The sequence below is a fragment of the Mirounga angustirostris genome, unplaced genomic scaffold (genome assembly GCF_029215605.1).
Source record: "Mirounga angustirostris isolate CCGP_5_RB_7025 unplaced genomic scaffold, mMirAng1.0.hap1 SCAF_5, whole genome shotgun sequence".
Classification (NCBI taxonomy): Eukaryota; Metazoa; Chordata; class Mammalia; order Carnivora; family Phocidae; genus Mirounga; species Mirounga angustirostris.
In genome coordinates, this window is record NW_026991713.1 from 164693757 (window position 1) to 164714425 (window position 20669).

The 20669-nt window shown below is 49.1% G+C and overlaps 2 protein-coding genes across 8 annotated transcripts; one reads left to right on the plus strand and one right to left on the minus strand.

Annotated features, from left to right (window-relative positions):
- The first annotated feature begins 99 nt into the window (after nucleotides 1–99).
- On the plus strand, nucleotides 100–11018 carry SUMF2 (sulfatase modifying factor 2). 5 transcript variants are annotated; one of them, XM_064593034.1, is made up of 9 exons: nucleotides 100–707; nucleotides 2407–2563; nucleotides 5094–5208; nucleotides 5498–5671; nucleotides 6041–6191; nucleotides 7030–7085; nucleotides 8962–9046; nucleotides 9235–9379; nucleotides 10794–11018. In XM_064593034.1, the coding sequence occupies exons 1-9, from the start codon at nucleotides 386–388 to the stop codon at nucleotides 10876–10878; spliced, it is 1290 nt and encodes a 429-aa protein (XP_064449104.1). In that variant the 5' UTR covers nucleotides 100–385; the 3' UTR covers nucleotides 10879–11018. The 5 variants fall into 5 exon arrangements, with proteins under 5 accessions (XP_064449104.1, XP_054363590.2, XP_064449105.1 ...); XM_045875448.3 differs by having other exon boundaries at nucleotides 570–707; nucleotides 5627–5671; XM_054507615.2 differs by lacking the exon at nucleotides 5094–5208 and having other exon boundaries at nucleotides 5627–5671; nucleotides 5917–6191.
- Nucleotides 11019–11501: 483 nt separating this feature from the next.
- On the minus strand, nucleotides 11502–20108 carry PHKG1 (phosphorylase kinase catalytic subunit gamma 1). Of its 3 annotated transcripts, XM_045875446.1 has the most exons (11): nucleotides 19928–20108; nucleotides 17667–17781; nucleotides 16985–17163; nucleotides 16493–16547; nucleotides 14155–14220; nucleotides 13736–13899; nucleotides 13244–13334; nucleotides 12953–13106; nucleotides 12653–12778; nucleotides 12003–12264; nucleotides 11502–11674 (listed from the first exon to the last, which is right to left on the minus strand). In XM_045875446.1, exons 2-10 carry the CDS (start codon nucleotides 17747–17749, stop codon nucleotides 12022–12024), a joined length of 1161 nt encoding a protein of 386 aa, XP_045731402.1. In that variant the 5' UTR covers nucleotides 17750–17781; nucleotides 19928–20108; the 3' UTR covers nucleotides 11502–11674; nucleotides 12003–12021. The 3 variants fall into 3 exon arrangements, with proteins under 3 accessions (XP_045731402.1, XP_064449107.1, XP_054363589.1); XM_064593037.1 differs by having other exon boundaries at nucleotides 11502–12264; nucleotides 12653–12748; XM_054507614.1 differs by having other exon boundaries at nucleotides 11502–12264.
- Between the last annotated feature and the right edge of the window lie 561 nt (nucleotides 20109–20669).

Below are 20669 nucleotides of genomic sequence, written 5' to 3' on the forward strand. Positions count from 1 at the left end.
AGAGGCAAGGGAGTTGATAAACTCAAAGTATGAAGTGGAGAAAATAGAAAAGGCAGAGGTAGAAGACCTTTCAAGCATGGGGGCTTAGGGATAAGAGATTTTCAGTGGACCATGTTTTCACAGCCCTGCACCTTTGCTTATGCTGAAGTATCCATCCCAGACCCTCCAGTGCCCTTTTTCTCCCACCTGTCTGCACAAAATTTTTTATCTCTGCAGTCCTGGACCGTGAAGTTGTGTGTTGCAAAGCTTTGTATTTTTGAGGACTTGGCCGTTGCGTACAATAAGTGTGCAGTAAATGTTAAGCTGAAACCTTTTCTTTGATCTTGAAATGGTATTCCAGCGCCCAAAAGGGGTTTGAATATAAAAAGGAAGGAAATCAGTCAAAATGTTCTGTTCATGGGGTATTGAAGGGGCTTCTGGAATGGCCTGGTCCCTCAACGCTAACCCTGAGAATATTGCAACCTATCTGGCTCCACACACGTTAAATTCTAGACCCGGCTGTAGCCTGGGACCAACCAAACCCATCGGCCAAAAAAAAAAAAAAAAAACCGGGCAGTGCGCACGCAGTACGGCGGCCGACGTGGTGCACGCGGGGCGCATGCGCGGCGGGGCCCACGGTGTGTGCGCTGCTCGTGTTCCCGGCATGGGCCCCTCGCCGCCGCTGCTGACCCTGCTGTTGCTCCTGTCTGGTCCGCGGTTCGAGCTAGGTCAGTGTGCTGGCCTGGCCCTGTGTGCCCCGGGAAACGTCAGGAAGGGGGTGGGTCCCCCGCCCTGGTCGGGGAAAGAGACCGTGGCCCCTCCGCCCGCTTCCTGGGTGGGCTTGGAGCGGCGGCAGGCACCTCCCAGAGGCGCCCAACTTGGTCAGGTGGTTAACGGCTCATATCCTATCCTATCTAACTTCTTTTTTACTTTTTTGAACATAAAGTAAGAGAACATAAAGACACCCCCTCCCATGTACCCGTCGCGCAACTTAAAACAGTTGCCAGTTTATAGCTAATCTTGCTGTTTCGGTATCGCTCCCACTTTCCCATTTCCCTGGGGCCTTTTTGAAGCGAATCCAGGCATTACACAATTTTATTTGTAAATACTCAGCTTGAAAAGACAAAGAGTCATGAAAAAAAATGCCGTTCTCTTTCCCTGCCTTAAAAAATTAACAGTTCTCGGGCGCCTGGGTGGGTCAGATGGTTAAGCGTCTGCCTTCGGCTCTGGTCATGATCCCAGGGTCCTGGGATCGAGCCCCACATCGGGCTCCCTGCTCCTTGGGGGCCTGCTTCTCCCTCTGCCTCTCTCTCTCTGTCTCTCATGAATAAATAAATAAAAATCTTAAAAAAAAAAAAATAACAGTTCTCAGTATCATTAAACGTCGGGTTAGTGTTCAAATTCACCTACTGTGTTTGTTACAGTTGTTGAGTTAGTGTCAAAATAAAGTTCATACGTTGCAGTTGTATGTTGTTTCTTAATTCCCTTTTAATCTGAGAGTTCCCTGCTTGCTCCATTTTTTTCTCCCTTGAAGTAGATGAAATCATCAGTGTGTGTCAGAATGAGAACAAGAGGGCTAAAGATAGAGAAACATGCAAAGACGGTGGACTCTGCTGCCATTAAGGAACTTATGGTACTCAGATATCCTTAAGAAGAAACATAACATTCCAAAGTGTGAAGACAAGTGTGGTGGGTTGGAAACAGCACTGACCTGGAAGTAAAGAGACCTGGATCTAGTCCTTACTCCTTGTTAACTAGCTCTTCACGTGATTTTCCTTTTGGGGTCTTGGTTTTTTTCCTGTTAAATAAGGGGGTTGAATTAATGATCCTTTTAGTTCTGATTTTCTGAGATGTTCAAACAGCAGATATGAAGGATCTCAATCGTTTGCTAATTATTGTGCTCTTGTGCTAGATGCCGGGAATACAGTGGCAAAATAGGTATTTTCTGGAGCATATGATATAATGGTGAAAATCAAGAAGTGGGGAAGAAGCGGTAGAGAAACAACAAGAGCAGAAGTATGGATAGAAAGGTGCTAGAAGTATTTCAGGTTCTTAGTGTCTAGATTTACCTAGCTGGGACAAAGAGTTGTTGTATACAGGAATAGAGCAGTAAGGACAGAAATAAACATTTGTTGAATAATTACCATCTGCTCACAACATTTCACACATGTAATTTTAATTTATACAGCGACCCCTTGAAATAGTTAGATGTTGTCTCCATTTTGTGGAGCGAAAGCAAAACTCAAGATTAACTAATTTGCCTAAGGTCACCCAACGAGTTAAGTGGCAGAACAAGAATTTAAGGCCAGATTTTGAGCCTACATTTTTTTTTCATTACACCATTATGAATATTACATATAATCCAAATATTGCCACTTGTTTTATATATATTCATGTGTTACTGATGATGCTTCCTTTTCTCTGCAGGGAATGGGCAGACTACTAACATGGTCCAGCTACCAGGTGGGAGATTCCAGATGGGAACAAATTCACCAGATGGCAGAGATGGTGAAGGGCCTGCCCGAGAGGTGACAGTAAAACCCTTTGCCATTGACATATTTCCTGTCACCAACAAAGATTTCAGGTACATCAGGTGTTCTTCCAGGAGGGGTAGAGACTCTTTCTAATTTTCATTCCTAATATCTAAATGGAAAGTAGCTTGTTTACTATAACATATCATCTTTGCAATAGTACTGTGGGATAAGTGTTACCTACATTTTTCAGATGAAGAATCAAGTCTGGAGACTCACTCTCTGTTAGTGGCAGAGCTGGGCCTGGAACTCAAATCCCCTGACTCTTCAGCCAGTGGATTTTCCATTACATTGGGTATAGCACTGAGAAATATGGGCAGAAGTCAAGCACTCAACAAAAACCTCTTCCACAGGAGGGAGGGATTGGGAGAAGGGTCTTAGTAGCTGAGAGTCTCTTAAATTCCCTTTATATTTACTTAGGGAAATGGCGTTAGTTTAGGACAAACATTATGGTTCCAGCTCAGTCTAAGAAGCCATGTTGAGCTGTCTCAGTCTCCTCAAGGCGGTATGTTTTGTGTGTGTTTGTGTAGGCTAAAGCAGAAAATGATCCAGGAGATATCTGTAACTTACCTTAAATGATACAGGGGGACTATAGAAAGAGGAGTGGGAAAAGGAAAAGGAGGGAACAGAAAGACAAAGCAATGTGGGAAATGACTTAAATGTTACATTGTGGATTTAAAACTCTTTAAAATAAAAAGTTATGGGGAAAAATTGATTCAGGAGACACAGACTGAAGTAAACATAAGGATGGTTGGTGTACTTCTCAGGCCCTTTGACTTAGTGATTCCATCTTTAGAGATTTTCCTTAAGGAAAGAATTAAGGTCTTAAAACATTTAGCTAAAAAGATGCCATTGTAAACAAATATTAACAATATAAGGATCGCTTAAACATACTGTAACAACATCACAGAATATTTAGTAGCCATTAAAATCCTGTTGTCAAAAAGAATTGTGAGATGTTAAGTGAAGAAAGTAGCTTACAAACAATATACAGGGTATGATCCTATTTTTAAAAGTATGTGCATGGAGTGTATATGCATTTAAAAAGAACTGGAAGATGTAACATTGCATTAGGTAACAGATTTTATCCATGTTTTTGTGACTTCCAAAAGAAAATAATTCCAGGAAAGCATCCCCCTTTTTTCTTTCCCCCCCGGGAAGCACCTTCTTAAAGCTATTTAAAAATTCTTGCTGGGGGGCAGAACAGGAAAGGATATGCACGGCTTTATCTTAGTTGATGTGATAATGGATGATTTCAATTTTTTTCTTTTTATCTACTTGTATTTTCTCATTTTTCTGTAATACAATGTGCACTACTTATATGTGCTTTTTGAAAGAATTTTTATTAAAATTGAAGGAGAAATCACTTTTGATCAGGCTTGAGCTATATCATGACAACCAGAAATAGCTAGCTAGCTAGATGCACAGTGTGCACTTTTATATATTTCAAGTTATGACATATTTTATGATAGAAATCTTTTATATTTCAAATTATGGCACTTACGTATTTATTTATTTTTATGACCTTTTTATGATAGACTTCCAGCAAGCCCCTAAACTTTGCTTAGAACCCATGATTTGTCTCTGCTTCTCTGGTAAAAGATTTTCAAACCGTTCACATGCTCTGAGGTTGGTAAATAGCTATTGCTGCCAAATCTGATCACCTCCTCCATTCTCAATGCCCCTTTGATGGGTGAACACTGTCTTCTCATATCAGAGGGCTGGCACAAATGGGGTACTTTTAGCCCAATAAAAACAATCCATCTTACCCTGGCAGTTTGCTTGCTGAATTTGCTATACCATAGCAAACTATGTGAACATCCATTCTAAAATTTCAACACATTATTTTTATTTGATTCCGTTTTTTTCATCTGTTAGATGGAGATAGTAACACACGTTCTGCCTCCCTCTCGTGATTGTTGTGAGAGTAGGTATGTGATGAAGACCTTTCAGAAAAGAGACCCATTCCCACCCTTAAATCTTCTCAACAGCTTTATTCATAATCTCCAAAAACTGGAGATAACCCCGATGACCTGCATGTACCTGGTGAATGGATAAGCAAAATTCGGTACATCCATGCAATAAAATGCTGTCCTGCAACAAAGAGGGACAAACGACCAATACTGGCAACACATGGACAAATCTCAGAAGCATTACACTAAGTGAAGCCAGACCCAAAAGCTACATAATGTATGATTCAATTTCTGTGAATTTATATTCTGGGCAAGGGAACACTATAGGGACAAAAAACAGATCAGTGGTTGTAGAGGCATGAGGGAATTTTAAGAGATGTTTGATAGACTTGCTCTGTATCTTGATTGTGATAGTGACTATATGCTTTGTCAAAACTCACAAAACCATGCACTAAAAAGAGTGCCTTTCTATATATGAATTACACATAGAGCAACAGATTTTAAAAGAAAATCTCCTGCTCAGGCTTTCATGTTAATTGCTTGTTGTTGATGGAAACTCTGTGATGTGTGGCTTTGAGGAGAAAGATATATGAGGTATTCTGGAGCAGGAGGGGGTGAGAGTGGGACATGGAACCTTATCCGCTTAACCAAGTGAAGTATCTCTTCTCAGGGAGTTTGTCAGGGAAAAAAAGTACCGGACAGAGGCTGAGATGTTCGGGTGGAGTTTTGTCTTTGAAGACTTTGTCTCCGATGAGCTTAGAAACAACATGACCCATCAGATGGAGGTGAGAGAACCTGGGCTTGCAGCCAAGGGAATGTGAGCGGGTCATGGGCCCACCAGAGCCACCATAGAGAATCCCACCTGAGAGCTGCAGGCAAGGAAGGAGCAAGAGAGATCCTCTGTGGAAGAGTCAGAGGGGCATACACTCCCAGGACATTAACCCTGAGCTGGTTTCTGCATACTGAGACTCTGTAAGGAACCAGATACATGTAGGGTTCAAGTTACTCCCTGAACTGGCAGGAGAACAGCTTGACATCCCTCTAATAATGGTAGTGAGATGTCCTGCTTTCCAGGGTCCGGAAACAGCCGCACTTGGGCCACCTGAGTCCCAGTCTGAAGTATTTGTTCTGCCTCGTGTGTGTCAGTCAGGAAGGTGCCCTGGCTGGGTCAGAGCATCTTGCCGTCATACTTCTTTTTTGCAGTCTCTTCTCTGGTGGCTTCCAGTGGAAAGGGCGTTCTGGAGGCAGGTAAGGGTTGTTTCCTCTGCCTCATTTTCTACCCCTGTTGACTCTTATTCTGGAGGCCTGGCTTCCCTGGGAGACCCCTTGCCTATCTAGAGACACTAAATTTAAAAGTGTGACAGAAATTTCAAGGCCAACAGCCAAGCAGCCCTGTTTCCTCTGCCCTGAGCTCTTTTCCCATTGCCCATCCCATTTCTCCCTTGGCTCATATTTATGCTCTTTCTGACTCTAGGCCTCTCTTCACTCACCAGGCTATCTCCTCCAACTTCCTTGCTCCATCTAGTGGTAAAAGCTGAACTCAGGCACCCTAAGCCTAGCCTTCCTCAGACTTCTGTGCACTCCCAGAAGCCTGTCTCACTTCATCCTGGCTGTCAGCCTGCAGGTCCTGGCTCTGGCATCCGAGAGAGACTGGAGCTCCCAGTGGTACACGTGAGCTGGAATGATGCTCGTGCCTTCTGTGCTTGGCGGGGGAAACGGCTGCCCACCGAGGAAGAGTGGGAGTTTGCTGCCCGAGGGGGCTTGAAGGGTATAGAGATGGCACGGCGACTTCCCTTTATTCTTCTCCCCATCCTGTCCTGCATGGGGAGCTTTGAAGGGTGGGAAGGGTCCATACTCCCTAGAGCAGTGCTTCTTAAACTGTGTGGTGGAGGGCCAGTTGTTACTGTTTTCAATTCTGATCCATCTCAGACCAATACTTGTGTAAAATGCCAAAAAAATTAATAACTGGAAAACTGGAATAAAGAAACAGACATAAAATTTGTTATTCTTGGAGATTCCACCCAGGCATGTTACATTTCAATTAATATAATCAGAACAACATAGCACAGGGAAGAAGAAAAGAATTACCCAGACTGCTTTTTCCGTAGGTGTGAAGGGACTCACACAAACAATGAAGTTTTGCAATCCTAACTGAACAAAAAGTTAGGAGAAGGAAACAGCAACTCCCCATGTTCCACACCTCTGCAACTCTTTAAACACCAGCTATACCAATAGTCAAAATTCTTGTGATAAATGAGGTTGCTTATTTATCCAATCTAAGTCCAATTGACAAGTTTCTGAAATCTTACTCTCAATTTCTGTACTTATCTGGACATGATCTGGTAACAGATAGCTTACTAGACTGGCATTAGTCAGAACCACACCTGGGATTCCACTGTCCTGGAGCAGATCAGGAGACCAGGGGCTCTGAATGCAGGACAGTGAGTGAGTGGAAGGAACAGGCATGGGAAATAAAAGTAAGTAATCTCTCTCTTCTTTTCTCATCACCTCCTGACTTCCTTTTGGTTCCCTCACTCTCTCTGTCTTTCCCTCTTCCACGACCCTTCGCCTCCCCCTCCCCCACTCTCTCCTTGTTCTACTGGCAGGTCAGCTTTACCCATGGGGAAACCAGTTCCAGCCAAACCGCACCAACCTGTGGCAGGTAAGACATACGTTCCTCACCCCTGTCCTTTCTCAAAGCACTGAATGAAACCTCCTGAGGCTAAGCATCGTGTTGGGCTGTGGGACTGCAGAGGGCTTTGTGTTCTAATGGGACTGGTAAACTGGTAAAGCAAAAGACAGTGTGGTGGGGCTGCATCCTGAAGAGTTGTAGAAGTAAGTGACTGCCTGCGAATGGTGGGGGTGACTTCACAGAGAAGATGACATTGGTGCTGCTGGAATAGGAGTTTGCCAAGTGAAAAGTGGAGGAAAGGGCGTTCACAGCAGAAGAAACAACGTGAGTGTCAGCACTGTATTAGGAAAGGGTACTGTGTGTTCAGGGATGGGACAAATTCAGAGAGGCTGGAGCACAGGGAAACGGGAGGTGTAGGAGATGAGGTAGACAGTGGGTTGTAGGCGGATTATGAAGGAGCGGGTGTGCCAAGATACGGTTTTAGATTTTCCCCTGTAGGCAGTGGGGAGCTGATGAAGGTTTTTAAACAGGGGACTAACAACGTAATTTGATTTGGGGAGGATGCTAGTTGCTAATTTGTGCAGGCCTAAATGAAATAGAGCTGCAGTGGTGGCGGGGTGGGAGGGGTCTCTGAATTTGAGGCTGTGGCAATGGCCCAGGGGATTATGAACATGTGAATTAAGTAGAAGTGGAATGGGGAAGAAGCCAAATGGGAGAGGCATGCCTATAAGATAGACGGGGTTTTGTAATAATCAAAGTGGAAAAGTGGGAGGGAGTTGGATTCAAGCATGAATCTAAGCTTGGGCAACAGGGTGGCGGTGTTACCATTATCCAGAACAGATGATATGCATTTGGGGTCAGAGGGATAGAACTTGATGGGGTTAGCATCAGCTTAGTTTAAGGTGCCCTTTGTCATTTATATGCTCAAACATTGAAAATATGAGTCTAGATCTTAGGACAGAGGTCTGGGTCAGAGCAAGTGGTTTGGGAGTCATCAGCATATATCTTAGGCAAGAATGTTATCCCCCAAGGAGACTCTGTAGAGTAAGGGGCGGGGCACAGCATCAGCATTTCAGGGGGAAGCATTAAAAAGAACCCAAGGGGTAAACTGATCTTTTAGATGATCTTGGGATCAGAGCTTTGCAAAAAGACAGATCTGATTCACTGTGTGATCTTTGATAAATTAACCACTTTGAGCCTCAGTTGCCAGTTTTTTAAAGGGAGAAAATACTTGCCTCACAGCCTTGTAAGGATTAAAAGAGATAAATGTGGCAGCCCGAACACATAGTAGCTGTTGAGTAAATAATTACCTCTTCATCTTCCCTTTAGTGAGATCAGTTTCCATAGAGTAGGAGGAGCTGAACCCCAGTTTTATTGAGAAGATTGAACAAATTGCATCAGCAAATATAGGTTCCTTTTTCAAGCATTTTGGTGGTAAAGAGCAGATGAGGACAGTAGAGTCAGGGCAGATGAGGGAGAGTTAAACCTGTTGGTGGTAGAAGGAAAGAGATGGTATAGGAGAGCACAGGGCAGGCATCAGTCGTCCTTGAGAAGGCAGGTGGTACTGGGCACAGAGGAGGGGAAGAGGAGCCTTCCCAAGGCACTGAAGCACATGGGGTTCAAGGCAGAGGGGTGGAAGCTGCTGAGAGTGGAGAGAGTGGGAGTGGGATAGATCACTGTGGGCACAGGGAAACCACACATTTCCGAATCCAGCCGGGAGGTAATGGTGGAGGACATGAGGTGACTAGTTTAGGAGCTCAGGATGGGCACCTCAGTGTACTGCCTCATGCCCTTCATCCTACCCCAGATGACACAGCAATATGACCTTGGTTTTCCTCTGGCCAAGCAGGAACACCCATCTTGGAACAGGATGGTAAATTTTTTAGCTTAAATTTCTCCCCCTTAGGGAAATTTCCCCAAGGGTGACAAGGCTGAGGATGGCTTCCATGGAGTCTCCCCAGTGAATGCTTTCCCCCCACAGAATAACTATGGTAAGATTTCCTATCATGTTGCTGTCAACACTCACAAACTGGTTGGTGGGATCACTCTGCCTGAAGGATGAGGCAGAGAGAAACACCACCAGGGAAGCGTTTGCTTCCCGAAGCCTTTGATACCTGGGGGTCAGGGGATGGGGAATGGTACTGCCCAACCTGGAACTGACCCACCTGCTGTGCTGCAGGGCTCTATGACCTCCTGGGCAACGTGTGGGAGTGGACAGCATCTCCATACCAGGCTACAGGGCAGGACATGCGTGTCCTTCGGGGGGCGTCCTGGATCGACACAGCTGATGGCTCTGCCAATCACCGGGCCCGGGTCACCACCAGGTGAGGAGACTGGTAGCTGGTAGCTGGGGGCCGAGGGTCTGGGTCCTGGTCTCCCAGAGCTGGTGTTAGTGCTGCTTCCACTCCTCTATCTGCACCCCAAGTTGTGGGGACAGAAGAGAGCATACACAGCATTTGCCATGAGAAGCAAAAGGGCCTCAGGCAACTTGTGCCTTTTCTTGCCAGCTCTTGGTACCCGGAGAGACTGTGTGTCCAGCATCATAAGGGTTTCTCCCCTCGTCTTCATAACTAGTGGCAGAGGCAGGGCAGTGGAATGGCCACATCAGTATTGGTCATGGAAATACGCGCCCTTCAAACTGGAGAGCACATGAAAAACCTTTTTGTTTTTTTTTTTAAGATTTTATTTATTTATTTGACAGAGACGGTGAGAGAGGGAACATAAGCAGGGGGAGTGGGAGAGGGAGAAGCAGGCCTCCCAAGGAGCAGGGAGCCCGATGGCGGGGCTCGATCCCAGGACCCTGGGATCATGACCTGAGCCGAAGGCAGACGCTTAACCACTGAGCCACCCAGGTGCCCCGAAGAATCATTTTCTATAACGATGTTGTTTTACAGTCAAGGAAAAATAGGTTCGCAGAGGTGCTGGGACCCGCTCATGTCACACAGATGCTGGCACCTGAGTGGTAGGGTCCCAGGCTCCCAAGTCCCCTGCTGGGACACTCTCTACTTTGCTCATCTGTAGGTTTATTTTGATGATTTCCCTCTGCCTCCTCCCATTCCTGGGTTCCAGAAGGACTAGAAAGAGACCACGGTTTCTGTGGCCTCAGGAAGTCAGGTTTGCAGATGTTTCTTGGATACATTGAGGCCCCTGCTCTCCCTCACCTCCTTTTCTAGGACAAAGTAGTGGAGAAAGTACTGGCCTGGGAACGAGGAAGCTGGGTTTGCCACTAAATCTCTTGTGCCCATGAAGCAGTGGTTGGCCTTGGCTGAGACATTTAAATATTCCTAGTATCTTGATTCTGGGTCTGTAAAATGGTGAACAAATCCTTCCTGCCAGAGGTGTGGAGAAAAGGCAAATGAGGGAATATATGTGAAAGTCTTTTGGAAAGTATGAAGTACTCACTGGCACTATGGTATTCTCACTTCTTACTGACAGGTTTTTTTCGGCTGAGTTATTCTAAACTATGAGCAGTTGAAGTTACTAGTCATTGCCTTTCTTGCCTTCCAGAGCAGACTCTCATGACTGCTCAGTCACACCTGCTCCACCCTGTCCCAGGTCCCTTCTTATCCCCTTTTCCCCAGGAGTGCCCTCATACCAGGCTTCTTTCTAGACCCTGCCCTCAGTCCTCAGGCACCCTGGACCAGAGCAGACCCTAGGAGGTTGAGCATAAAAGTTGGGTAAGGCTCCAGGCCCCTTTCTCAACGAATGTCCATTCTCTTTCCTCTTCTCTGGTGGCAGGATGGGCAACACTCCAGATTCAGCCTCAGACAACCTAGGCTTCCGCTGTGCTTCCAGTGCAGGCCGACTGCCTGGGGAGTTGTGAACGGCCATGCAGAGCCGTGGTACCCGTGTCACTCCCTGGCCACATTCCCAACACAGTCAAACTTTAGCCTCAGGAATGACTTCGTGCCTCTTCCACCATCCCTCTGTGGCAGGCATCTCTCACCAGGCCAGAAGACGACTCTGACCTCAGAGGAGGGGTACCGCTGTTCCTTGAAGAAGGGACCTGACTTATTGATGGTGGCTGGGGAGCTGGGCGTTTCTCTTAGAGGTCAGATATTAACCATATAGGGGCCAGTCCTCAAACAGTTGGGGCAGAGTGCTCTGAAAGGCATTTTGTTAAAAATTTTTAAATCTGTTCCCTCCCCCTTTCTCAGTGTCTCATGCAGGGATCCGACATTGTTTTCTCAAGGCAGAATTTCCCCATTTTTCTTTGTTTTCCCAGCAAACTGCTGTAGAAGGAAAATACTTCCTTCATTAGCCTCATTTATAGTGTTTCGTATGCCTCTGAAAGAACCTAATTTCTGTTATCAGTATGTAGAATGCAGTAGCTGGGCTCTCTAAAGCACAATGTGAGTCTTCAAAGGGTCTAGGAGAATCGAATTTTGTGCCAGACAAAACTACATTGTGGGAGTCACAAAGTAAATAATACTCGAGAGAGACAAATACCAGAACCTTCCCTTTCTATTGTTAATTATATGAGGGCATCCATATGCCTGTAAACACATGTCCCTGGAAAAGAATCTGCTCCCGTGGTGTCACTGGATGCTGTGAGGTCAGTAAAATCTCCATGATTGTGTGTATCAGACCGTCGTCTCTTTTATCCTCCTCCTGGGACCCTAAGGGAAGTACGTGTGAGTGTCAGGAACTCTGGTCCTCCCATGAGAAGGACCCAAGATGGTGGTACAGCTGGGAAGTAGAGAAGCAGTAAGGCTCTCAAACCACCTCTGGTTCCCTTTCCGTGGGGCCTGGCCCTGAGCACACTTACCAACATGTGATGGGAGCACCCTGCTCTTCTTGTGCAGAGCCTCTGAGAGGGGATAGTGGCCCTAGTTCCAGGGGTCCTTGCCAGGGCCAAGAGCCCCCTCTGGACAGAGGCCTGGACATGATCTCACTCCTCAGCATATATTTCTGTGACTTTGCCTCCTCGCCTGCCCCCCACCCTACCTTCCCGCCTGCCAGCCCCTCAGTAGTTCTCAGCCAGGGAGAGGAGCACAGCCTTGGGTGTGTTCTCGAAGAGGGCAGCCCGGTTCTGCTGCTGTCCCTTCTTCACCCAGTGTCCATAGATCCGGAAAGCATAGGCATCGATGAGTCGGCGCAGAGGCCGGAGGGCATAGGGGTCACGGATGATGATCTCCCGGCTCACAGGCTTCACCCGGCGGTACTGGTAATAGATCCGCACTGAAGCCAGAACAGTTACAGCGATCACCTGTGGAGAGCCAGAACTGGGAAGCTGGCCCAGCCCCTGCCGGCCGGTCTCCTCCCCCTCCGGTGCAGGGGGTCCCTGAGCTTGTTTGCTTGTTTGCCATGAAGCCTTGTGTGCCTACTGCTGGGCCCTTCCTCGTGTTCCCCCTTCCATTCCAACCCCTTCTGCATCTGCAGAGATGTGGGCTGTAGGAGCCAGAGGGGTGATGTCTGCCTTCTCTGAAGCCAGAAGTTGAGCTGGAAGCATCACGGGTGGGTGGGGAGGGGAAGGGCTGGTGCTCTGGAAGCCCGGTGGGTGAAAGGAGGAGTCCCTGGGGGAAGGAAGGGGACTTGGGGGCTTGGACTTGAGGAGTCCTGCCCCAGGGCCCTGGGTGGGAGGGGAGCTTCAGTACCTTGAACTTGCCCCGGGGACTGAAGTGACGCACTTCTTCCACCACATACTGCTGGAAGAAGGGATGCGCTAAGGCCTCTTCTGCTGAATAGCGGCCCTGGGGGTTCACCACCAAGAATCGGGAAACCTGAGAGAATAAGGAAGGGGAGCGGAAAACACCAAGGCAGGCTCCCCTCCAGCACTTGAAAAGACATAGGGTCTTCCCAGCAGGGTCCTCCGTTCTATAGCACGATATGCCCCCCACCCCTGTTGGGGACTTCCCCTCGCCTGAGTGGAGGAGCCAGCAGGCCTGGCCTCTCACCAAGTCCTTCACAGTGTCTGAATAATCATCCCATTCAGGTGAGCCAAACTGGTAGTTGCCACTCATGATCATCCTCAGCATCAGCATCTGTTTCCGGTGCCAGAAGGGCGGGGAGCCAGCCAGCAGGGTGTACATGATGACCCCGGTGCTCCACCTGGCACCAGGTGGACAGGGAGGAAGGCAGGAGGGCTGGCTGCAGCTCCTGCCATTTCCTGCCCTCCCCAGCCAGGTGCTCCTAGCCATGGGAACATCCCTGTCCCTATGGGTCACTGCCTTCCCCAACACACTCACATGTCCACCTCCTTCCCATAGCCTGGGTGGTCATCATTCATGGAGCATTCAATGATCTCAGGGGCCAGGTAACTGGGAGTCCCACAGACCTCTGCAGGAACAGTTACCATCAGGATAGGTCAGCCGGGGGCACTTGGAAGACAAGGGTCCAAAGAAAACAACGGAGATGAAAGTGCCACGGTGCTTGGGCTGGGACTCAGATTCTAACACTGACCAACTTCAGGACCAAGGGCAGGGGCTGAGTGCTGGCTCCTAGGACCACCTGCCAGGGCCGGTTTCTTGGCCTGGAACTCAGGCAGTGGGAACCTGGCCCAGCCCTGGGAAGAGGCTTACCTGAAGAGACAGCTTGAAACAGTAGGATTTTTATCTCGGAGGTGGGGGAGCGGGAGAGGGGAGGGGGAATTGGGGAAGAAATGCAAGCATTTTCTGTTCCTGGGAGCATGGATGAGAGAGCCTGAGCCCTTGACATGGGCCAAGGTCATGTTACCAGACCTCGAAGCTTCTCTCCTGGCTCCAGCTGGCAGGAAAAACCAAAGTCTGTGAGCTTGATGTTCATGTCATCATCCAAGAGGATGTTCTCGGGCTTCAGATCCCGATGCACAATGTTGAGTTTGTGCAAGTTGCGGATAACCTCCAGCAAGGCTCTCATGATCTTTCTGGGGTGGGACAGGCACATGTTACTCTTATCTCTTCCTCTGCAGGCCAGGTAACAAGCAGGGAGACCAAAGCCCATATACCTGCCAGACTGCCAGTGAGGGAGGACTCAGGACAGGCTGGGGGAAGGCTACAAAAGCCTGCAGGGCACACCCCCAGCCCAGACAAACGCATGCTTTGCCCCCTCCAAGACCTTGGTGGCGGTACCACTCATACTCGGGGGCAGGGAGTGGTGATGGGGACAGATGGATCCTTACCTGGTTTCCTTCTCACTCAGAGTGACCTTCTCAGTGAGGTAATCAAAGAGCTCCCCTCTCTTCATCCTGTGGGGACAGAGTGTTTGTAGCTGGATTGGTTCCAAGACCACCCCCTCCTTATCCTGCTCCCAGAGACCTATTTCCTTCCTCATATCTCCAGAGACAAAGTGGGCCACAGTGAAGGACCCAGGGCTGTAGGGAAAAGCTGGGGAAGTGAGTGGAAAGGCTATCTGAAGATTAGAAGAGCAGGGGATGCTGAAGGGGTGGGATGGCACCAGTGTCGGGGTTCCCCCTTGGTGGAAGTGACAGCACAGACTAGGATCTGTGAGGGTCAAAATCAGGGCTGGGAGGTGAAAGAGGGACCCAGAGCCACTGGCCCAAGGCCCCAGATCCAGATTAGAAGGACAGGAGTATCCTGATTCTTCCCAGGAATGAATGGTAGAAGCAATAGTACAAGTGCTGGGGGAGCAAAGCTTGCTTATTTTAGGATTAAGAATTACGGTTCAGTCTTCTCACTTCTTGGGATGACGTAGAAAGGTCTCTGCTAGAACAATCTAGTTATACTCTGGAGGGCAACTCAGGACAGCATTAAAAATAGCTTCCCCAAGCAACTTCTTCAAAGGTTAGGGATATTTGAGCTGCCTACAGGCTCTACAGGACCATGCCACTGAGCGGAGTTGGGACAGCTGCAGCTGGTTAAGTCTTGGGGGTCCTGGGAGAGTCTCCCGTGGTTAAATAGGAAAGGTATGTCCTGCCCTCTCCCATTCACCCCTCCAGGGAAATTGGTGGGATTCCTAAGGCACAAGGGATTTGGCTGGTGGCACAGAGGCAAGAAAACCCTTGAGCTTAGCTGGTGGGGTGGGGAGGGGGTTCTATCTAGGAGATAACCTAGAATTTACAGAGGTGAGCCTTACTTACACAATACCTGTACTGTGTTCCTAAAAGGTAATGTGTGAATCCAGTTTTTATCTTTTTTTTTTTTTTAAAGATTTTAGTTATTTGAGAGAGAGAGAATGAGAGAGCACAGGAGGGGGGAGGGTCAGGGAGAAGCAGACTCCCCGCCGAGCAGGGAGCCCGATTCGGGACTCGATCCTAGGACCCCAGGATCATGACCTGAGCCGAAGGCAGTCGCTTAACCAAACAAGCCATCCCCAGTTTTTATCATTCTAATTCCATATTAAATACACGAGGAGAATTCACTGTTAGCAGCTGCAGAAAGATTTACCAGTAAACACTGGGTACTGCCTTCCTGGAGTTGGTAGTTTAATTGAACACACAGACCAAGTTACCTTGTGTCTCCAAGTAAAATAACCTTGCACATACTCAGTATGGCTACAGTATGAAACGTTCACAATCAGTATGAACAGTATGAAACAATACAAAATCTACTTGAATAATTTCAAGTAAATCCAGTCCCTAAATTAGCTGTTATATATGGAGAAATCAAGACAGCCCCACAACATGATTCATGCAGCTGAGATTTGCATTCTTTAGTGAGGACTCAGTGGAGTGGGGGAACAAGGAGCTGGAGAGCTCCCTTCTCTGGCAAGCTTTTCTGATAAAAATCATAATAAGTCTGAATGCATTGTTCACAGAACACTTTGTGTTGTTGGAATTTAATGCTGAGAGCCTGGTTGGTGTCATTTTTCCTTTCTTGAGAAAACAGAGGCTCCCGGAGCTAAAAGGCCCACTGGGAGCAGGGCCCTTGCTCTCTGGCTCTCCCTTCTGCCCTTCTGCTGAGCCTTCTTCAGGTCCTGGCTCTGATCCCTCCCTCACTTCATCTGGGTCTCTGCTCAGGTCGCCTTCTGGAGAACATTCCCTGACCATTTAAAGAAGCCCCACCTCTCTCTAACCCCTGTTCTGCTTTATGTATCTGTACATGTACATAACTGCGCACGTAGTATGGCTTATTTTATTGCTTTCGGTTCGCTCACTGTGAAAATTGTTACATGAAGTCAGGGACCTTATATGTCTTGTTCATTGCTGTATCCTCCATGTCTAGAATGAGTATTCAATGACCACCTTTGTCATCATCATTGTAGTTAATAATTCATAGCATTTACATCCTGCCATTCACTGTGCTATTATTACTTCTGTAATACCCACGAGAAAACAGATACTTAAAGAAATCATCTAGCTTCCAAATGGCGGACCCAGGATTCAAGACCTGGCAGCCTGACCCCCAGGGCTGATCTACCTAAAGCATTGGTGATCCTACTTGGCCTCCACAGTGTAGAGAGCTGGCTGTTGGTCTCCAGGAAGCACTGGAAAGGGGACCACAATAGGAGGTTCTCCGACAGGCCCTAGGGTGTGGCTGGGTCCGGGGCTGGGTACTTACAGATCAAACACCAAGAAGAAGAAAGTGTTGGTCTCATAAGTGTCCTTCAGCTGTACTGAAATGGAAAGGACTAACTTGTAGCAGGAGAGCTTGGGCAGAGAGGCAGCAGGGGTAGAGGGCAACAGGATTAAAACTGCTTGGACCCACCCCAACAGCTGGAAGCCATATCAGAATGGCGTTCAAAGGAGGACCCCCAGGGAGGGACCCGCCCAGGGGCTTCACTTTCCCATTCCCCGACCTGCAACCAGCCCCAGCCCTGCTTGCAACCCCTTCTGTCTGGCTGGAAGAGGAGGCTTAGAGCTGAATCTCCGCAGCGGTGAGCATGGAGCTGGGAACCTCAAGCCTCAGGGCACTGGACTGGCAGGGCTTCAGGGGACACGAGACACCCTGGGTTCTGGCTAGCTGCAGAGTGGGGCTGCACTCCCTGACTTGGGTTATTAGAGCAGAATCATGGTGGAGCACCCTGCTGGGGTGAGTAGGGCCATTACTCACCGATGTTGGGGAGCCCTGAGACCTTGCGCAGGATGTCCACCTCCTTCAGCGTGGCCTCTCGCAGCTCCCGCACCTCCTCAGAGCTGAAGCTGCCTCCACCAGTGACGTCAATGATCTTCACAGCGTACTCCTTGCGCGTGGGCTTGTGGATGCAGCGCCTGACGACGCTGCTAACTCCTCTGGGGGTGCAGAGCACAGGTGGTCCCGGGGGCCCCTCATCCCAGGGAGAGCCCAGGTCCGAGCCCCCACAGAGATGTCCTGCCTCATCCACCAACTCCCTGGGAGCTTTGGGGGATGGTAGGATGAAGAAGGCAGATGGAGGATGATTTGTCTGGAGCTGATGAGTAATAAGCCTGGTTTTAGGACTCTTGACTCCTAGTTCAGTGCTCTTTCTCAGCATCTAAGGCCATAATCTTCCCTCTGACCCCTGATCTCTGACACTTGGCACAAAGCTGGGTTTGGACGTGCTTGTCAACAGCACCGGGAGAGCTGTGCTGGGAGAGGTCTCTTATCCGGGTGCTTTTATACCCTTCTCATCTGTCCTGGCCAGGAGGGCAGGACCCCAAACTAAGGGTTTCTCCAAGTGGACAGTGCTTTGGGGATGGAAAAGGGTCAGTGCTCAGGGCCCATGGAACTGGCTGGAGCCTAAGACAGCACTTCCTGGGGAAGGTCTGGGCTTTACCTGCCCAGGATCTCCTTGGGCTCATAGTTCTCATAAAAACCCTGTGCTGAGTACGAGTCTGGAAGTGCCTCATCCCGCGTCATGCTCAGCAACTCTGGGGTGATTCTGAGGGGCTCTGAGAGAGAAATAGAAAGAAGCTGTCAGCTAAATTCTACCCCTGAAACTAATAATACACTAGGTGTTAACTAAATTGAATTTAAATTAAAAATTTAAAATAAAAAAGAAGAAGCAGCTATTAGCCATCCTGATCTAGGTGATGTGCTTTTTGAGGGCTGGAACCCTTTCTTGCTCGTCTGTATCTCCTGGCACAGAGCAGGTCTATTGTGAGTGTTCAAAATAAATGTGAACTGAAAAACCCTTTGGAAAGAGTCCACCTGCATCTTCCCACTGGATGTAAACTTTTGTGAACCCCAGGCAACCATGCGGCTCCCCGAATGTTCTCGCTCTAAGCTGCCGCACCTGTAGTAGCAACCGCAGATGGTTGGCCAGGCCTAAGCCCAGGCCAGAGGCAGGAGGTTGGGCATCAGCCCCCAAGATCAGCTCTGACGAGGCCGGCACACCCTTGCTTTTAGAAAGAACCCCAGAGAAACTTTGCAGAGGACAAATTAAAGGGCCATTTGCTCTCTTTGAGGAGATGAGCCTGGTCCTGCTTTTCCTCTGCTTGTTCGCTGCACTTGTGGAAAAGATGAGAAGTTTCATGATTTCGTCTTAATATGGCAGTCCTATAGACTCTCCTAACCACCTGCAGTCCTAACTGTGCTCACCTGAAAACTCCCCTCCTTCCAGGACACACTTCCAGTGCTTCCCACTGTTTCTTACTCATTCTGCCCTTAACCAGGACTTCCCTAACCTTCCTGCCTGCCTGCCTGCCTGCCTCCGTCCCTCTGCCTCTCCCTCCCTGTCTCTCTCTTTCTTTCTTTCTCCCTCTTCTTTCTTTCATACTCTTTGAGAAGCACTCTGCCAGGTGCTCAGAGGGATGCAGAGCTTAATGGTCCCAGGCTCTGGTATCATTTGTCAGTGTGTGGGGTTACCTCCTCCATTAGACTGATCTTCTCTGAGACGTCCCAGCCATTCCTGCCCCCTGTGCCCAGTGCTGCTTCCCGGATATGAGTCAACGGTTGGAGGTATCCCTTTGGCTCAGGGTCCTGATGGCAGGATGGGCCTGTCCTCAGAATGTCCCACATCCTACCAAAATACTGGCCAGTGAGCCCCGAGTGATCCTGCCGCAGTGTGGGGCGGTACAAAGCCAGGATACTCAGGCCCGGACCCAGAGCTGCTGAGCTGGCTGGCTTTGCCTCAGGAATATAGATGCCACCAGGGTACTAAACTCCTACCTCAGATTCAGGATTCGAGGGATGGAGAAAATCATCTACCAACAGGAAGAGGGGCAGACAGAAAAGGGGCACAAGATGACACTCAGCAGGCCGAAGCTACCTCTAGTCCCACTCCTACTGCCCTTTCTGGGCCCAAGAAGGCCTGGCCTATCAAAGGGGCCAATTTGCCGACCAGCCAAGTGGGGCTAGCTGTTCCAGGAAGCCTGGCGTCCCCAGTGCTGGTGCCTGGTTACTAGAGGAAGAATTAGAATAACAACAGTCTCCTCTGCCAACAGCCGGTGCCTGGGCTGCTCACAGCCTTCCCAGTCAGCAACCCCAACCGAGCACCGAAATATCCGTTCCTGTTAAGACAAGCCCATTTCCTCGCAAGTCCTTTTTAAGTTCCCAAGATGGGCGTCTGTGCCCCCCCTTCCCCAAACTGGGTAGCACACGGTCTCTCCCTTTCCCCAGCCCACTACAGGCAGAGGGTATATCTGGGCCCACCCCAGGAAGCCATCCAGGCTGGGGGCTCCATTCCCTGGCATGCACTCACCTCTCTGGGGTGGGGCGGAGGGCCAGCCCCTTGCTCTAGGCCTAACTTGGGGCCATCTTTGTGCTTCTGTCCATTGCCTCCACCCACACTCCCCACCCCTTTCCCAAGACTCCTTTGGAAGGGGTCCCCAGACGGGAGTAGGTAACCTGGTTCTTTTTGGAACAAAACATCCCTCCCCCAAGCTCAGAGAGCCTGAAAATACAGGGAACCCACTTTCTGTAGGCAAATACCCTGAGGGGGCTTTAAGAGTCAATGGTGTCACTCTGCATCCATCTGCCTTCAGAAGGGAAAAGTGGGTCTAACAGCTCTTGGGGTTTCTGTCTTCTCTGCCGCAGAGCCTCTCCCTCTCTCTGCCTGTCGCCTGGCTTTTGTCCATCACTGGCCCAGCTACTCACTGTTAGGTCCTCGCAGGCCCTTGAGTGAACGTGACAGGAATCCCAAAGGTCTCAGAGCCCCTTGGGGAATGGGGACAATTGAGGGCTGAAGCAGTTCCCCCGCAGACACTCGTGGCCACAGTAGGATATCTTGCTGCTCGTCCTTTGGGCTTTGCTACTTGGTGACGGAAGGCAGACGTACCAGAAATAAATCACAACTGCAAACTTGGGATGCAGGCCAAGGCCCGGCAGGGGCCAAGTCTCACCAGGAGGTGACCTCTGCTGGAGGGTGAGGGAAGCTCAGCAGAGGTGACCAGTCTCCCCTTTGGAGCTCCGTTGGCTTCCAGGCACAGAGGAGACAAAGCCAGCCTTGGTGGGAATGCATTCCCTTCTCTGGGAGCCATTTCTGTACGTGCTGAGAGCAGGGCTCTGGAGAAAGCCCAGCACACCCACAGAGCAGCCCTGGCTGCCATGGGGACCCAGAGTTGGTGCCCACCCAGGAACAGTTTGTGGGGCTGACCCGCAAAATGCAGACTTGAAGCGTTAGGGAACATCCCCGTTAGGAATCTATCTCTGATCTACCTCCGTGATTTCATCCTTAACCCATTTGGTGTTCAGCCTGTGGGCCACTGGGAGGAGCTCCGGGTGCCAGAAAAAGCGTATGAGCTCTGACAGGGTGCACCTTTGGGCTGTTTGGGTGAGGGTCATCAGAATGATGAAGAGGTTGACAGAATTGGAAATAATGTATGTGACGTGCTGGCAC